Genomic DNA, 17,650 nt, shown 5'->3' on the forward strand with positions numbered 1-17,650 from the left:
CCTTTTTGTGTTTTGGACCCCTTGGACAATCTAGAAAAACTGGGGACCCCTTCTCAGAATCATGTTTTAAAATGCGTAAAATACATAGAATTAAAAGAAAACCAATTCTATTGAAATATAGCTATCAAAATGTCAAACCACCCATACAAGTTCTTGGCCCTGGGTAAATAATGTTACCCTAGAACAACAACTCTTAAACTTACTGGTCTCAGGATCCCTTCATAATTCTCAAAATTTATTGAGGACTTGACCCAAAGAGCTTTTGTTTATCTGAGTCATACCTTATAGTTATTGTATTTGAAATTAAAACATCTTGGTATTATTATTAAAAGAGTTTTGTCCTCATGAATCTTCTGAGAGTGTCTCAGGAGGTCTCCAGATGTGTCTAGACCACACACCTCTGGCTAAGATAAACAAGTAATTTAAGAGTCCTTTGGTCCATCAAACTAGAAAGCTTCAGGGACCATTTAGTCCAGTCCTTCATTTAATAGGAAATGAAAACCACAAAGGTTGAGAGACTTGTCCAAAGTCAAACAGGAAGTAATAAACAGAGTTAGGAATAAATCTCTGGTCTTCCCACACCAGCACTCTTTGCACTATGATATGCTGCCTCCCCTAAAATATATATCTTTCTATATAAATATATGTATATATATGTATATATATATATATGTATATGTATATGTATATATAAGCATATCTTTCCATTAGATCTCTGATCATGCCCCCGAGAGTTGCCATTCTCAGTTTTAGGACAGGCTTGTTCCAAAAAAGAGAACGAAGGATTTTTGTTGCATTGACCTTCTCTCCCCACCATCCTCCCAATTCCAGATGAGTGTTTTGACTTAATATGGCCAGCTCAGCATTTATGTCATCAAGAGAGAGCTGGTTGGTGTCTGACCAGTGAGGATTGACTCCATCTTCCTCCCCTCCAAAGTGGGGGAGCCTGGGGCAGAAAGCTGGAAAGGCTAGGCTAAGAAGAACAGATGACTTTGTGGTCACCAGACAGGAAAGAGAGCTCTACTTACATTGGGTTTGAGTTCACTGGATGGAGGATGACTTGGGGTGCTCGATTGGGTGTCTCAGGCACTGGAACCACATCTGAAAACAAAAAGTCCAAGAATAAAGACAAAAGACACACTTCCCAGAGAGAGGAGGCAACCAAGTCAATGACATCTTCTAGTTTCAACTGTCTCATGACCCCAAAACAATGTCTTCTTTAGGAAACTCAGCTCAGTCTCTCACCAGCCCATCTCACCTTCAACAAGAAGCTTTTCCCATCCTCCTTAATTCTAGTACCTTCTCTCTTCTGGTCATCACCAATTTATTTTATATAGATCTTTTTTGTACCTAGTTGTTCATATAGTTCCCTCATCAGACTATTAATTCTTGAGAGCAAGGTCTGCTTTTTTTGCCTTTTTTGTATTCTCAACTTTTAGCACAGGGTCTGGCACATAGCAGATTCTTAATAAATGTTTTCTGACTGCCCCCCATTTTTATTGGTTCTCTTAGCACAAAGTGATAAGATAACACTGTGCTGTTTTTAATTATTTCAGTCATGTCCTCATCTTTGTGACCCCATTTGGGATCTTCTTGGCAAAGATACTGCCATGGTTTGCCATTTGCTTCTTCTGATCATTTTACAGATGAGGAAATTGAGACAGAGTTAAGTGACTTATTCAGTGTCACAGTGCTAGTAAGTGTCCAAGGTCAGATCTGAACTCAGGAAAATGAGTCTTCCTGATTCCAAAACTAATGCTCTATCGATTGCACAATCTATCTGCCTCAAGATGGCAATAGCTAAGATTTATAGAGTGCCTACTATGTGCCAGGAACTATGTCAAGTGTTTACAAATATTATTTCATTTGATCACCTCAACAATTCTAGGAAGTAGGTATTATCTTTATCCCCATTTTATAGCAAAGCAAACTAAGACAAATGGAAGTTAGATGATTTGCCCGGGGGTCACACAGTTAGTATCTGAAGCCCAATTTGAACTTAGGGTTTCCTGAGTCCAGATGTTTAATGATGATGATTGATTGATTGAACATGTTTAAAAGGTAATGGGGCCTCAGAAGGATTTCCTATAATTGACTCTGAACTGAAGTCCATTTCAAGGGAACCACTCAGCCTGATTCTGTATGCCAGAGGAGATGAGAGCGAATGAGCAGTGACATAGGCCCTTCTGTCGATGAAAAGTAGTACATTTATACAAGTGTGAATGTGTGAAAGAAAGGGAAGAGGAAAGGGGAAGAATTAACAACATGTCATGTTTATTCCAACAGCTTCTTAAATAACTTCCCCAGCCACTCTTCCCTAGTTCAGTAACTCTTCTCCTGCCCAACTATTGTGACCACCAGTGCTAGCTTAATCTTTGTAAAATATGACTTCCATCACTGCATTCTCTTGATCAAAAGCTTTAAATGATTACCCACGTTTGCCAATGTTTTATCCTACTTCCACAATAAAAAAATTGTGCCTGAACTCCTTCCAAAATATTACCCAATTTCTCCCTCCAGAATAGAGCCCAAATGTGTTAAATGTAGCTGGTAATAGCTTCAAAACTTACCTGGGAAAATGAACTGTTGTTTGTACTTGTAATAATGGGAAGCTGGGGAAGGAAAATAAGAAACCAAAGTGAGCATTGTTCTAGAACACAGTGACTCAGAAATATTTTCTGAATGAATTAAGATTGAATAAAAATCCATACATGTAAGCAGGTTACTACATATGTGGGTGGGTGTAGTTCTAGAAGTGGAGTACAAAAGACATGGGTTCAGATAACACCTCTAAGGATTATTAAGTGTGGAATCCTAGGCAAATCATTTAAATTCTCTGAGCCTTAATTTTTTTATCTGTAAACCAGAAGATGATGATGATGATGGTGAAGAAGAAGAACGAGAAGAACAAGAAGAACAAGATGATGATGATGAAAATAGCAATAGCTATATGGTGCATTTATATAGTACTATGATAACTGTCACCGATTGAGCAATAACTTACGACTCAAAGCTATCCTAGTTAACGACTCCCTCATACTCTCCAGCTTAATAAGATTCTTCCCAAAATTGGCCATCCAGAAATAAACATAATCATTCAGAAGTGGTTTGAGTATAGAAGATTAAAGCAAAACTATTATCTCACTGGATACCAAATCTCTTTTAATGTGGTTCACATTCACCTTATACTTCTCAAAGCCATGTTGCCCTTAGATTTCTAGGCTGTCATGTTGTTCTGTTCATTTACAGTGAAATAACAAGCCACTAAAGACCACCGGATCTTTTTTTCAGATGATTCACTAACTAGTCGTACTTTCTCCATTTTTAAACTGACAATTAATTGGTTGAAGTTGGTGAAGTTGTTTTTTTGAAGGCAAGTTTAAGATTTGTTGTTAGTCTGTAGCAAATTCCACCATATCCAATTCAGCCCAAGGTTTCAACCTGCTAGTTAATTCCTTTCCCTGTTATCTGGTGTTAACTATCTTTCCCAAGTTTCTATCATCTGCATATTTAATAAGCATCCATCTATGCTTTTTATTCCAATCGTTACTACCAATTTTTAATGGCACAGGATTCTTCCAAATTGCACTGGAGGTCCATTTCCAAGTTAACATCAAATCAATAATATGCTCTTTGGGTCTATTCATTCAACCGATTCCAAATCTAATAAGTTAGCATAGAGGTGTTAAACACATGACCTAGAGGCCACATGTGGCCCACAACCCTCTTGAGAGCAGCCTGAAGCAAAACATAATTTGCCATATTTTCATAGGATCATAGATGTAGTCATGGAAAGGAACTCAGAATAGGACCCCGTTGGGGGCTTGGACCCCTTGGGCAATCTGCCGAAGCGTTTGGGTAGCTTCTTAAAATCATATTTTAAATGATTGAAGGAAACACACAATTTCAATTAGTATGTGCTATGAATCCAGAGGTGTGCTGGAGCCAGCTTGAACTGGTTGATTTTCAGTGTGATCACTTATAACTCCTGAAGTCAGCAAAACTGCTAAAATCGGGATTTGATACTGTTTTGTTGATTGCCTAGATTTAAAAAAGTATTAATAATGAAAACTATATATTTTTTTTCTCCCAAAGAGATGGTTATTGACAATTTATCAAGATGCCCCATGTGAATCCACTTAGCAGTCTACAGATTCCTTCTGAGGATAATGTTTTAAAATGAATTATAAAATGTTTTTATATGATACAATTATGTATATTAAAATACATAGGATTATAATGGAATTGACTATTAAAATACAGAGAAAATATATATACATGTATAAATGGAGATAGAGAGACAGAAAGAGAGAGACTGTGTGTGTGTGTGTGTGTGTGTGTGTGTGTGTGTTATGTGTGTCCATGGGTCTGAAATTTAAGGACTCCTGAGAAATAGAAATAGAGAAAAGACTTTTATCCTATTCAGGTTTATGAACTCCATTTTCTCAATCCTCATTCTTCTTGAACTCTTTGTAGCCTTTGACACTGTCAATCATTCTCTCCTCCTTGATATTCTGTTCTTTCTAGGTTTCTGACACACCCTTCTTTCCTGGTTCTTCCCCTACTGATTCCTCTATTTCTTCTTGGACTCCTTTGCTGGAGTTTTATGCAGATCATGGTCAGTAACCATGAATGTCCCGCAGGACTCTATCCTGGATGCTCTTCCCTTTTCCATATATATTATTTCACTTGGTGGACTCATCAATTTCTATGGATTCAATTGCCGTCTCCTTGCTGACAATTCTCAAATTGAATTAGCTAACACTAACCTCTTTCCATTCTCAAGTTTCTAACTGCTTATTGGACATCTTAAACTTGATGTTTTATATACTCTTAAACTCAATGTGTCCAAAACTTAATTCATCTTTTTCCTAAAACCTCTGTTTTAGGGTCCTATTCTGTACTTCCAAACTACCCTATTATCAAAAGCACTATCATCCAGTCAACCAGGTTTCCAAACAAGATGTCATTAACTCTTCACTCTCTATTAACCCCTCTTCCAATTACCCATCTGTTGCCAAGATCTAATGATTTCAATTTTGTAACCGCTTAAATATAGACCTTTATCTCCTACCACCCTCATGCAAACCCTCATCTCCTCATGGCAAGACTACTGAAATATCTTGCTATTTCATCTTCCTGCAAATGTTTCACTCACATGTCAAAGTAATCATATCCCATCTCCTACTCAATAAACTTCACTGGCTCCCTATCACCTATAGATTCAAAAAAATGTTCTAATATTAAGAGTCCTTCAAAAATGTTCTAATATTAAGAGTCTTTCATATCCTAGCCCCTCCCTGATCTTTCCAGTATTCCTATACTTCCTCCTTGACACTTCACCATTTACTCTTCAAATTCAGAAATGCTGGTCTCCTTGTAATTCTTTGAACAAATGCCTAATTTCCCATTTCTGGGTGTTTACAGAGAAAAAGCCAGAGGCTATCCCCCCTATCCGGAATAGCATCCCTTCTCATTTCTGTCTCCTGGCTTTCTTGGTTTCCTTCAGGTCCCAGATAAAATCCTACCATCTACAAGAAGCTTTTCCCAATCTTTTTAAATCTTAATTTGAGCACTTCTTCGTTACATTGCATATAGCATTTGTGTATGTAGTTTCTCTCTCCCATTGGATTGTGAGTTCCTCAAGGGCAAAAAAAACTGTCTTTTGCCTTTCTTTGTATTCCTAGCACTTACCTGAGAGCCTGGCACATAGATTCTTAATAATTGTTCATTGACTGACTCCCTGGAATATATCTCCAAGTCTCTAGGGACAGGGAGATGGGTCTGTAGACATCCCTCTTGTAGCCTGAAGTAAGAGGCTTCTTAACTTAAAAAAGTTAAGAACCTCTACCTTAAAGATGGCCTTTTCTTTCAAATTAAAGGGCTAAATGATCTCTGAGATCCCAATAGATCTGTCTTTGTCCCTAAATCCCAAGATTCTGACATTTGGAGTGATTTATTGATATGCTGAGCCAACTCCACCTTTCAATGGTCACTTAAAACCTATTACTGCTGCTTCTTCAAATAATCCAAGCCATGTTATAGCATGTAGCAATGTTGTTAATGAAAGGGAGGGAAGAAGCATAGTTGGCAAGAAGCTATGGGTAGGGGCTCTTTCTTCTGTTGCCCCTCCAAGTACAAAGAGGGCAAGGGGGAGAAGCTAGCTGATTGTGGAGCCTTTGAAAGGCAGTGAACAGGCACCCAGAGTTTTGAAATTTCTGCTCTGAGTTGGCACTACTAACAGGTGGGTCTGAGAGTAGACAGAGATGTAACTCCGTAGGATGCCAATGCCCTTCATTCACTACAGAAATAATTCTCTCTACCATGACTCTCCGTACTACAGAAGATAATGAATTTTGAACAACTGAAAGAGATAGAAACCATTAAGTCTCAGGGGATAGAAGCTCCTATTCTCCTTAAACTGATTTGAAGCATCACAAAATAGATGGGACTTCATCTAGGTATTCTTAGTCTTTTGGCAAGCAGAGAAGAGGGCGTCATGTATCCCTTTAACAGACAGGTGAAGCCTATGGCCCTCTTCTCAGAATAATGTTTTTAAATGTACAAACTGAAATGTATAGGATTACAAATGAAAGCAATTATGTTGAAATGGAGTTATCAGAATATAAACCAAAAAAAGAAAATTATGGATGCCAGATTAAGATCCCCTGAATACAACATATAAACCTTGAATCCCTTCCAAAGTGTCCTTAATGAGTGGTCTGTACTTATTTGAAAACTTCTAGCAAGAGGAAACTCACTACCTGACAAAGAAGTCTATTGTATTTTTCAAAAACTCTAATTGTTAGAGAATGTTTCCTTACAATGAGATTTTTAAAAATAAACATTTATTTAATTTTTAATTTATGGAATAAAACAAGAATTTCTACAAGAATATATAATAATAGTTATAAGTATGCATAATAATATATAGTAATAATATGAAACTAAAAATCTATTTTGTACAATTTGCTATTTTTAAAAAAATATATAATCAAGTTATCATGTGAACACACTGAGTTCAAAAATATCTCTCTATAATGTCTACCTATTGCTGCTAGTTCTGATTTGTAGGGACAAACAAATTTGAGCACAATTCTCAGCCCTTTTCTAGTGAAGACTTTTGGGTACTTGAAGATAGTTATCATATACTGTCCCACCATTTCTGATTTCTTCAATCAATTCTTACACAGCATCCTTAGGAAGGCTTTTACGTGTCTGGTTGTTCTCTTCTGAAGGCTCTTCAGCTTATTATTGTCATTCCTAAAATTTAGTAGTGGAATGGAATGATGATGATGATGATGGTGGTGGTGGTGGTAGCAACAATAATAATACAAATAATAACAATAATGGCAAGTACTTATATAGTGTTTCAAGGTTTGCAAAATGCCTTTACAAATGTTATCCCATTTGTTGCTCACAAACCCCTGGGAGAGAGGATTTTTATTGTCCCCATTTTACAGATGAGAAAATTTGAGTTTAAGTGACTCATGCAGGATCACATAGCCAGTGATTTTTTGAGATCGGATTTGAAGTCAGGTCTTCCTGATTCCAAATCCATTACTCTATTGTTTTAACTACATAATCCATACATGTTTTATTTAGGGCAAAATGTGGAGAGATGACTTTTCCTATAGTTAGATAACACAAATTTCATAAGCATAAAGCATCTCAATGTGGCCACTTAGCCATATTCTAAGCAAAATTGAACAAGAAACAGAGATATGTCAAAGGCCAGAATCATCAAACACATAGCCATGTCTGCATGGGCAACAGTGCTGAGTGCTGTCTGAACAGATTAAAATGTAATTGGGAAATAAATAAAAAATATAATAGGATATAAATAGTGTAATATGTTTCCTAAGTCAATATGTGGCTTTGCAGGGATCCCCATGTAGGACTTTGTGGTCCCTAGTTCTATTTTTAACTATGTTACACAATTGATATAGGCAGTGGGAAAGGGACTGGATTTGGAAAAGAGGACCTGGATTCAAATCTCACCTCTAATACTTGCTGCATTGTACAACGTTGGACAAATGATTTATCCTTTCTAAACTTCAGTTTGCTAATTTTGTAAAATAAGGGGGTTAAAATGATTGACATCTAAGCTTCCTTCCAGTTCTCCATTTATGATTCTTTGATTTCTTTGGTCAAGTATCCAAAATTTCTAGGGGGGGATTCCTAAAATCCAAGACTTTCTGCATGGGACAAATGCCAACTCTTTATGTGAGTCCATGGGCAGTGGGGTCACAGATCCCATTACAATAAAAGATACCAGTCTATATCTGCCTCTCTCTTACAAAATCCAAATTAGGGAACTAGGACTGGAGGAGAATCTTGTGATTAAGTTAACTGCAAGGATCTTTTAAGAGTACAATCATAAAGAGAAGAGTCTATTTCTTCCTGTTTTTAAGCCAAAAAAAAAAAAAAAAGTCTGCTATTTCCAGATCATTAAGGCTTGTGTAAGAAAAGGCATGGAGGCAGGCGAAGAGAGCTACCACTGGACCACCCTTTAAGAGAAGAAATTGAGTAAAAATAAAGGATGATGCAATGTATTGGTCTTGATTTATTAAGGCTGGGATTCCCTGGAGAACTGACTGATGTATGGGCAAGACTTTGCATTAACACAGCTACCATCAATCAATAATTATCACCCTCTTGCTCCCTCGACCTCAAGATGATAAGCCATGTTTTAAAACTACTGATAGGTGACAAACTAAGAATGAAATCTGGTTCCCTTTCTATCTTTGTAGAAGCAGAGCACTATGAATGTGGAATAATGCATATAATGCCAAACACAATTAATGTGCAGGTTTGTTATATTGAATTGTTTTTCTCCCCATACCTTTTTTCATTCTTTATTATAAAGAATGGTTCACTGTGTAGAGAAACAAAAAGAGCTATATCCTAAAATGCAGGTGATGTAAATATCCATGGTTTTTTGGTAATATGAAAAATAACAATTGATTTTCAGTGTTCCCCTCTCATAACTTTCCTATCTATAAACTTCTATTTTATTGCTATCATTGGATTTCTTTTTTTTATTTTATTCTGATGAAACAAAAATTTCCATAGAAAATGGGGAAGGGGGGGAGATGATTACACATGAAACTGCAAATCTATTATATACAACTTGCTATTCCTTTTAAATACATAACAAAGTAATTATCTTTTCTTCTTTTTTCTTCCTTCCCCCCCAAAGATATTAATACAATAATATTTAAAATAATGAAAGGGAGCCACAAAGCTCTGCATGGATAGAGTCTCTCCAGCTTGTCATTGTACTTCCTAAAAATATGGTATCTCAAACTGGGGTCCGAGTACTCCAGTTGTTGAACATGAAGTCTCACCCAAATAACTTTAAAAAAAAAGACTTACTGCTGGATCTCAGAAGGGTAATAGTATAGTGTCACAGAAAAATTGCCACAAGCTTGGCTGACGTTGCCATGAAATATTGTATGTGTGTGTGTCAGTTGTTAGCCCTACCCCCCACTCAGGAGAAGCTGGAATGGGCTACCTTGGAGACAAGAGCAGGAGGATTTGATCTGTGTAAATGCCAGGCAATTTATCTAATTAACTCAGTGGAAGAAACTGAGATGATTCAGTCTAGTGAGTCACATTATGGGCACCAAGCAGGCTGTCAAAGATGAACCAATCTTAGCTAAAAGGTAGCAAGCCTGCTTTGGGATTTTTATATATATATATATAAACTTTATATATATATATAAACTTTCTACCCCAAGGCAGAGTAGTATCTTCTATGCAATTTGGAGTCTTAGAGAGCCTTAGAGAGGAGGGACAAAAAATTGAGTGTTCCTTCAAGGTCTCATAGTCCTGTGTTTCAGACACACTATTTGAAACCAGTTTGTCTTTATTGGAAGGCCAGTATTCCATTCTCACTGTCATAATGCTTCTTGTCCATATATCTGCCTATCTATACATATATACACATATATAATATATAATATATACATACAGATATATATATGTATACACACACACACATATATATGTATATATAAAATCCAGCCTTAAGACTTAATTCTTTTTAAGAACCCTTTCCTCCCAGTACAGTTTGTCAAATTCTCTGAAATTTACAAGCCAAAGAGTCATAGTTTTTGATCTGTTGGTCCCTGGACTCTCCCAAATCCCATCTAGCACAAATACCATGATTGTCCAGCTTGACCTTCACCCATATATGGCAAGTCTGTCCAGAAAAGGATTACCTGGCAAGTTGAAATTCTTCTGCTGTCTGGTGCATTGTGGGGAAGGGTGGAGTGGAGAAGGAGGAGTGGCACTGGGTGGGAGTGGCGGGGCTGGCGAGGAAGGCGTGGAGGATGTTGTAGAGGAGGGGTTGCTGCTAGAGTCAGGTTGGTAAGGTACCGGAATGTGGTCCTGCAGAAAGAAAAAGGAAAGAATGGGAGAGGAATGGACAAAAAAGGCAAAAACAAGCCAGTGAGAGCTCAGTGGCAACACTGGTGCATCCCCACCTCTTACCTGTGCTTCTATATCATGGGCAGCCTTGAGAGCTCTTTTGTCCACCTCACTCAATATTTCAGAAAAAGCACCCAACCATTCGTCATTTTATAGATATGGGAAGTGACAACAAATGATTTACTCAGGGTCACGGTTAGAAGATGTTTGAGGCACGATAATAACAATAAACAGTTAATAGAGAAAATAACAATTACTATGTACATAGCACTTTAAATTTTGAAAAACACTAAAAATATTATGGCGTGGCTAATATAGGAATATCTTGCATGATGTATGTAATGAGTACTCATTACATATGCCATGAGTATTGTGTTTTTTACTTTCTTAATGAGTGGGAAAAGGATGGAGGGAAGGAGAGAATTTGGAATTATGAATGAAAATAAAATAACATAAGTAAAAGTTAATTAAAACAAACACTATATTATTTTATCCTCTTAGCAATCCTTAGCAACTACAATGCCCATTTATAGATAAAGCTGTTTTTTGTGTGTTTTAAAATTTTTTAAAAATAATAGCTTTTCCCTCCCAAATAGATACAAATATCATTTTCGACATTCACCCTTGCAAAACTTTATGTTCCAATTTTTTCTCCCTCCTTTTCCCTCACTCCATTCCCCTGGAGAGAAAGTTATCTAATATAGCTTAAACATATGCAATTCTTCTAAACAAATTTTCACATTTAACATGCTGCACTAGAGAATCAGATCAAAAAGGGGGGAAATGAGAAATTAAAAAAAACAAGAAACAAACAACAACAAAAAGGTGAGAATAAGTTTTAATCCATATTCAGTTCCCATAATCTTTTTTTCTGGATGCAAATGGCTCTCTCCATCACAAGTCTATTGGAATTGGTCTGAATCACTTCGTTATTGAAAAGAAGGCTGAAGTATTTTTTTAAAAAATTATTATTAATTCATTAGAAGCAGGTATGGACTTTTAAGATGGAACACCTTGTTAGGGAGGGAATGGAATACAAGAGAGTAAAGCACCTAGTAAGTTTCTTCAGTGAAATTTGAGCTCAAATCTTCCTGACTCCAAACTCACTGCCACTATAGCTTTTCCCACTATCCTTCCATTTTTCTTTTCATTGATCTGTTCAGCAGAAAGAAGAAAAAGTATTTTTCCATCAAGTAAATTCCCATCTAACTTTCTGGTCCTGGAAAAAGGTGGCCATATAGCAAATGGCAGTCACTAGAAGATAACTTGGCAAAGCAGAAAGAACAGACCTTGGCTTAGAACCTGATCTCTGACACTCAGGGGAAGCAGAGGGAGCATTCATTGGCTTAGAATGTTCTGTGTATATCTTCAGGCAATTTACTTAACATCCTGGGTCTCAGTTTCCTTAATCATAAAATGGAGTTGTGGTAAACTCCTTGTGAGCAGGGAAATTTTGATTTCACACTTATAGCCCCATTCCTACCATAGAGCCTTTACATAGTAGGTGCTTCAAAGTATTTTCTGATTTGAATCTAGGGTGTCTGTTCTAACACTCTAGTATATGAAAGAGTGGATTTCCTCAAGATTTACATCACCGTTCAAGGTTTGACATGCTTGAGATGAAACTGGATCTCTGTGTGAGGTAGGGGAGCACTAAGTAAAATGAATTAAGTTGAGATGAAACTAACTCTCTGGGTGAGCTAGGGGAGAGCTAAGCAAAACGAATTAAGTTGAGATGAACCTAGATCTCTGGGTGAGCTAGGGGAGAGCTAAGCAAAACGAATTAAGTTGAGATGAACCTAGATCTCTGGGTGAGCTAGGGGAGAACTAAGCAAAATGAATTAAGTTGAGATGAACCTAGATCTCTGGGTAAGGTAGGGGAGAGCAAAGCAAAGTGGATTAACTTGAGATGAACCTAGATCTCTGGGTGAGCTAGGGGAGAGCTAAGCAAAATGAATTAAGTCTAATATTTCAGAAAAGGACAGGCTTTGTCTCATCCAAAGCCATTTGTCAGGTGAAGGAGACCTCCCTGGAGTGCTTCTGATATGATCAGGTAGCTTGGTTTCTCAGTCTGTCCAAATTTGCCAGATGGATATTTCCATGGAAACGCACATATGAGTCTAAGGGATCATATATCAATGACATGTGGAGATGGAGATGGATGCAGTTAGTTTGTTATATAAATAGAGTTCTGGGGGACATGTGAAATTCATTTTTATAATTTAGTGACTGACTCAAAATGACTTTTCACACTAATACCTGTTTAGAAGATCATGGAATCACAGGATCTCAGATCCAGGAGGCTCCTTTGGGGCCGTCTGGTCCAACCGTGCCTGAAGAAGAATCCTTTCTATGACATGAATTTGTTGTTTGTCTCATTCTCAAAGAGAACCATGATATCAGGGAAGTGAAGCCATGACATGCACGTGAATTGGGTTGAAGTAAGGGAGGGCTGGACAAGGTCACCTGCCTCACTTTCCCCTCCAGAGCCATCTGGGTCCAGTGGCAAGATATAAACCAGGATGACTGGGGATAACCCTTGTTTCAGTAGATCTTGGCTTTTTGAAGTTAAAGTCTTTAACAGATCTCAGTCTGGTGGAGGCAACACCCATTCAGTGATTAAGGCTAGGTAAGAATTGAGGCAAAGGATGACTTCTTTTACTTGTCCAAAAAAAATCAATCAGAGAGGGAAGACTCTTGGGGTCTTGTGAGGTGCCATGTGATGGGATCAATAAAAGGAACCGGGCATATTTAGCTAAGGTAGAAGAGACTTAGAGGAACATGAGAATTGTCTCCCAGTATTAGAAAAGCTGTCATGGCAGGGAATGATAAGATTTGTTCTAGTTGGCCCCAGAGCAGAATGAGTACTCGTGGGTGGACCTGGCAGAGGCAGATTTTTGACTCCATGAAAGTAAAATCATCTTAACAATGAGAGTAGTCCAAAAGTAAGGTGAGTGTTCTGAGAAAAATCATAATCATAATCTCAGTAATAGTAACTAGCATTTATTTAGTACTTTAATATTTACAGAGTGCTTTACAAATATTGTCTCCTTTTATTCTCACAATCCCTGGAGATTGGTGCTATTATGATCCCCATTTTACAACTGAGGAAATTGAGACAGGCACCAGTTAAATGACTTGCCCAAGGTCACACAGCTAGTAAGTTTCTGTATCCAGATTTGAACTCAGATCTTTCTGTCTCCAAGACTAACTTCCTACTCACTATGCCAATTATTTACCTCAGATAAAGTGTTCTATCCCATTTGAAATCTTTAAGCTGAGGCTGGATGACTGCTTGTTAAATTGGTTGAAGAGGGGATTATTTTTCAGGTATGGGTGGGTCTTGACTCCTAATGTCCTTTCAAATCTGAGAATCTGTGATGTCCCCTTCCCCTGAAAAAGTCAACCAACCTGTGTTTATGGAGAAGTACAAAGAGTTCAAATCCTGTCTCAGATACTTACTAGCTTTGTGACCTTGGATAGGCCACTTTATTCTCTGAACCTCAGTTTCCTCATCTGTAAAATGAAAGATTGCAACTCGATGGTTACTAAAGTCTATTCCAGCCCAGAATCAATGATCCTAAGCTGCTATGATTTTTAGCGAAGAGGGTAGGGTGGTAATTCACTGCTTCCAATGAAGCTTATTCTACTTTCAGATACTTTCCATTCTTATTAATTCCCTATCATGGAGTCAAAACCTGCCTCTGCAATATGGCAGCACATTGAATAGAGTATTGGACTGGAGTCAAATTCAGCCTCAAATACTTATTGCTGCATGATCCTGAGTTAGTTACTTCACCCATTACTTCACCCGTCTCATTTTCCTCATTTTTAAAATGGGGGTAAATAATAGCACTTACTTCCCAACAATATTGTGAGGATAAAAGGAAATACTATTGACAAAGCATTTGTGTCTAATGGTGTCCATCTCTAAAGTGGGAGTGGGATGTAGGAAAGGAAAGGGAAAAAAAAGAAATTTATATGATAACTTTGTTATATATTTTAAAGCAGGGGTCCTCAAACTTTTTAAATAGGGGGGCAGTTCACTGTCCTTCAGACTGTTAGAGGGCCGGACTATAGTAAAAACAAAGACTTTGTTTTGTGGGCCTTTAAATAAAGAAACTTCATAGCTCTGGGTGAGGGGAATAATCGTCCTCAGCTGCCGCATCTGGTCCACGAGCCATAGTTTGAGGACCCCTGTTTTAAAAGATTAGCAAATTTTACATAGTAGATTTGAAATTTCATGGGAAATCATCTTTTCATTATATTGTTATGAAAAAGCATGTTTTGTTCCACAGATTAAAAGGGAAATAATTTTTAAAAGAAAAAATAAAATACTTCGCAAATATTGAAGTGTTATATAAATGTTAGCTGCTATCATTGTTTATTAATTAATCAAGTATTAATTAATTAAACAATTATTTATCAGTGTTTATTAATTAAAAACTTGGTGCTTGAATAACAGAATATAATTCCACATAGCATCTCTTTAAACTTCCATATAGAAAATGATAGAAAGTTTCAGAGAAGCCATGAGGTAACAGAAGGCAGCTTATTACTTCTGGGTTTTTTGTTTGGTTCTGATTGGATTAGGGAGGCAGTCCTATGAAATCATTGATACAGGGAATTCCTGATAAGGAAATACTTCCCCCAATATCCATCAGCAGCTTTTTTTTTGGACATTGAGGTTCAGAAACTTGTTCATCCAGGGTCATAGTCACGATATGTCAGAGGGGACTTTTACCCAGGACTTTGTACATTTCAGGTCAGCCCTCTGTCTCACCACACTGAATTATACTATCATAAGAAGTTCTTTAGGAGAAAAGTGAATTCCAAGACGTACCATATTCACTGACACAGTATATACTTTGTTGATCTTTCGGTAGCGGCCACCTCTTTGTAACTCTTCTCCAGCTCAGTTTACAGATGAGGAAACTGAGGCAAACAGGGTTAAATGACTCATCCAGAGCCACACAGCTCAGTGTCTGAGGCTGGATATTCATGTCTTTCTGACTCCAGACCCAGGGCTCTATCCTTTATGGCGCCACTAGCTGCCCCAGGGTGGCTACTACAAGGATACATATTTAAGGCAGGCTTTTCCATTCTCAATCTTTGCCTCATTAATTCTACATGTTCATTACTACCTTGGACAGAGACCCCTTGGCTGGATTATAGTCAGTGGTAACGGATGTACCCTGAGCCATCTTTCTAACCCAAAGATGGCTTCCCATAGTCTCTATTCCTGGGAAACACACTGCTACATTGGAGTCCAGTGGTGAAGTTGGGTTTACGTGAATTTTTTTCAATGGTGACAATAAGATTCCTCCATATATTCTTGCTTACTTCCCCTTATAACAAGTGGACAATGTAAAACCATAGATTTAGTAGTGGAAGAACTTTAGAGATCATCTAAGTCTCTCATTTTATAGGTGAGGAAACAATCACAGAGAGAGTAAGTCACTTCCACAGTGTTACTTAGCTAGTATCTAAAGCAGAATTTGAATTAATGTCTTCCTTATTCCAAGTCCATAACTCTCTCTACCATGCTACCTAGCCACCCTGTGTTAAGGGCACAATCTGGAATTATGGGATGGGAAAAATTTAAGTTCAGACAGAGAGTAGGAATCTCACACAGCAGTGGAAAAAGTCATAGAACTGGAGCAAGAACTCTGGGCTTAAATCTCTGTTCTACCATTTGCTATCTATATACGATCTTGGACAAAATACATCAATTCAGCTCATTTATACACCTCTCTATGTGAACAAGCTCCCACCAAAGAGTATAAGCTCCATGAGTACAGAAACCATTTCATTTTTGTCTCTGTAGTCTCAGTTCCTGACACATGATAAGAGCTCAATAAAGGTTTGTTGATTAATTGTGTGCCGTACTATATACAGGAGATAAAACAGCAAAAGAGAGAAAGTACTTTGTTGAGATGATTTTTCTCAGCCTCAGTTTCCCCATATTGAAAGTATCTCTAGAAATGCCTGTCCTACCAACCTCCTAGGGTTATTGTTAGGATTGAATGACAGTTTTAAAGCAAAAATAAAGCTTAGAAGTCATCTTACTTTGTTGAGGTGATCTTTCTCAGCCTCAGTTTCCTCATATTGAAAGTATCTCTAGAAATGCCTATCCTACCAATCTCCTGGGATTATTGGTAGAATTGGATGACAGTTTTAAAGCAAAGATAAATCTCAGAAGTCATCTTGTTCAACTCCCTGGCTTCCATATGAAAAAAAAAAACTGAGATTTCAAAGACAGGAAATGATTTTCCTAAAGTCATATAAAAAGTAGGGGTCAAATCCAAGTTCTTCTCACTCTAAATATGTTGCTCTTTTCACTGTACCATAAAGCTTTGATAGAATAGAATATAATTACATGTCCAAAGGTCAGAATGACTTGTTTGGTCTAAGATACTGAACACAACAAAATTAGTCCAAGGAACTGGAGATGTTTAGCCTGGAGAAGAAAATACATTGTTGAAGGAGGGAGTGAGACACATAATATTTGTTTTCAATGGAAGTAATTAGTGATGGTGCTGTGATTTGAACCCAGCTCTTTTGGCACCTGAACCAATGCTTCCCTTCCCCCCCACATCCCCCATACACACACCCCAAGCTGGAAGTGAAAACTCAAGATTACAGTCATATAGTGATCTGACCTCAATACCTGAAATGAAACTTGGAATTCTCTATCACCCACTTAACCATTCAGCAAGTCAAAGCAAGGCAAGTGGAAGCAAGGCAAGACAAGGCAAGGCAAGTAGAGGCAAATCAAGGCAAGACAAGGCAAGGCAAGGCAAGGCAACCATTATTAATTAAGCATTTACCAAGGGTTAGGCACCAGGCTAAACACAAGAGATACAAAGAAAGGCAAAAACAGTCCCTGCCCTTAAGGAGCTCTCAGTCCAATGGGGGTTGCAAAACACAACCAGCAAGGTACACAAGATCTAGACAGGATAAACTGGAGGTAGTTTGAAAGGGAAGGCACTAGATAGTGCACACAGGTGGTCACTATTCCATCTGCTATCCCAGCTCTTCATTTTGGGGCAGATGGTGGTGTTAGTGAATGGATCCACCAGCATATGAAATACACAATGTCTCCTGAAATATCCAGGACATAGTCAAAGATGTGGAACATGAAGCCACAGGAGGTTGATCTTTGAGTGAGTGCAGATACACACTCCTCCTCCCTGCCCCAGACTGATGAGGGTGG

General features: G+C 37.8%; 1 protein-coding gene across 1 annotated transcript in view; it reads right to left on the minus strand.

Annotated features, from left to right (window-relative positions):
* KSR2 (kinase suppressor of ras 2) overlaps positions 1–17,650 on the minus strand; it is a 562,622-nt gene that overhangs the window by 110,370 nt on the left and 434,602 nt on the right. Inside the window, 3 exon segments of the mRNA XM_051972874.1 lie at positions 1,029–1,101; positions 2,571–2,612; positions 10,227–10,395. Coding sequence (XP_051828834.1) covers positions 1,029–1,101; positions 2,571–2,612; positions 10,227–10,395 — 284 coding nt within the window.

The sequence above is a fragment of the Antechinus flavipes genome, chromosome 1, assembly GCF_016432865.1.
Source record: "Antechinus flavipes isolate AdamAnt ecotype Samford, QLD, Australia chromosome 1, AdamAnt_v2, whole genome shotgun sequence".
Classification (NCBI taxonomy): Eukaryota; Metazoa; Chordata; class Mammalia; order Dasyuromorphia; family Dasyuridae; genus Antechinus; species Antechinus flavipes.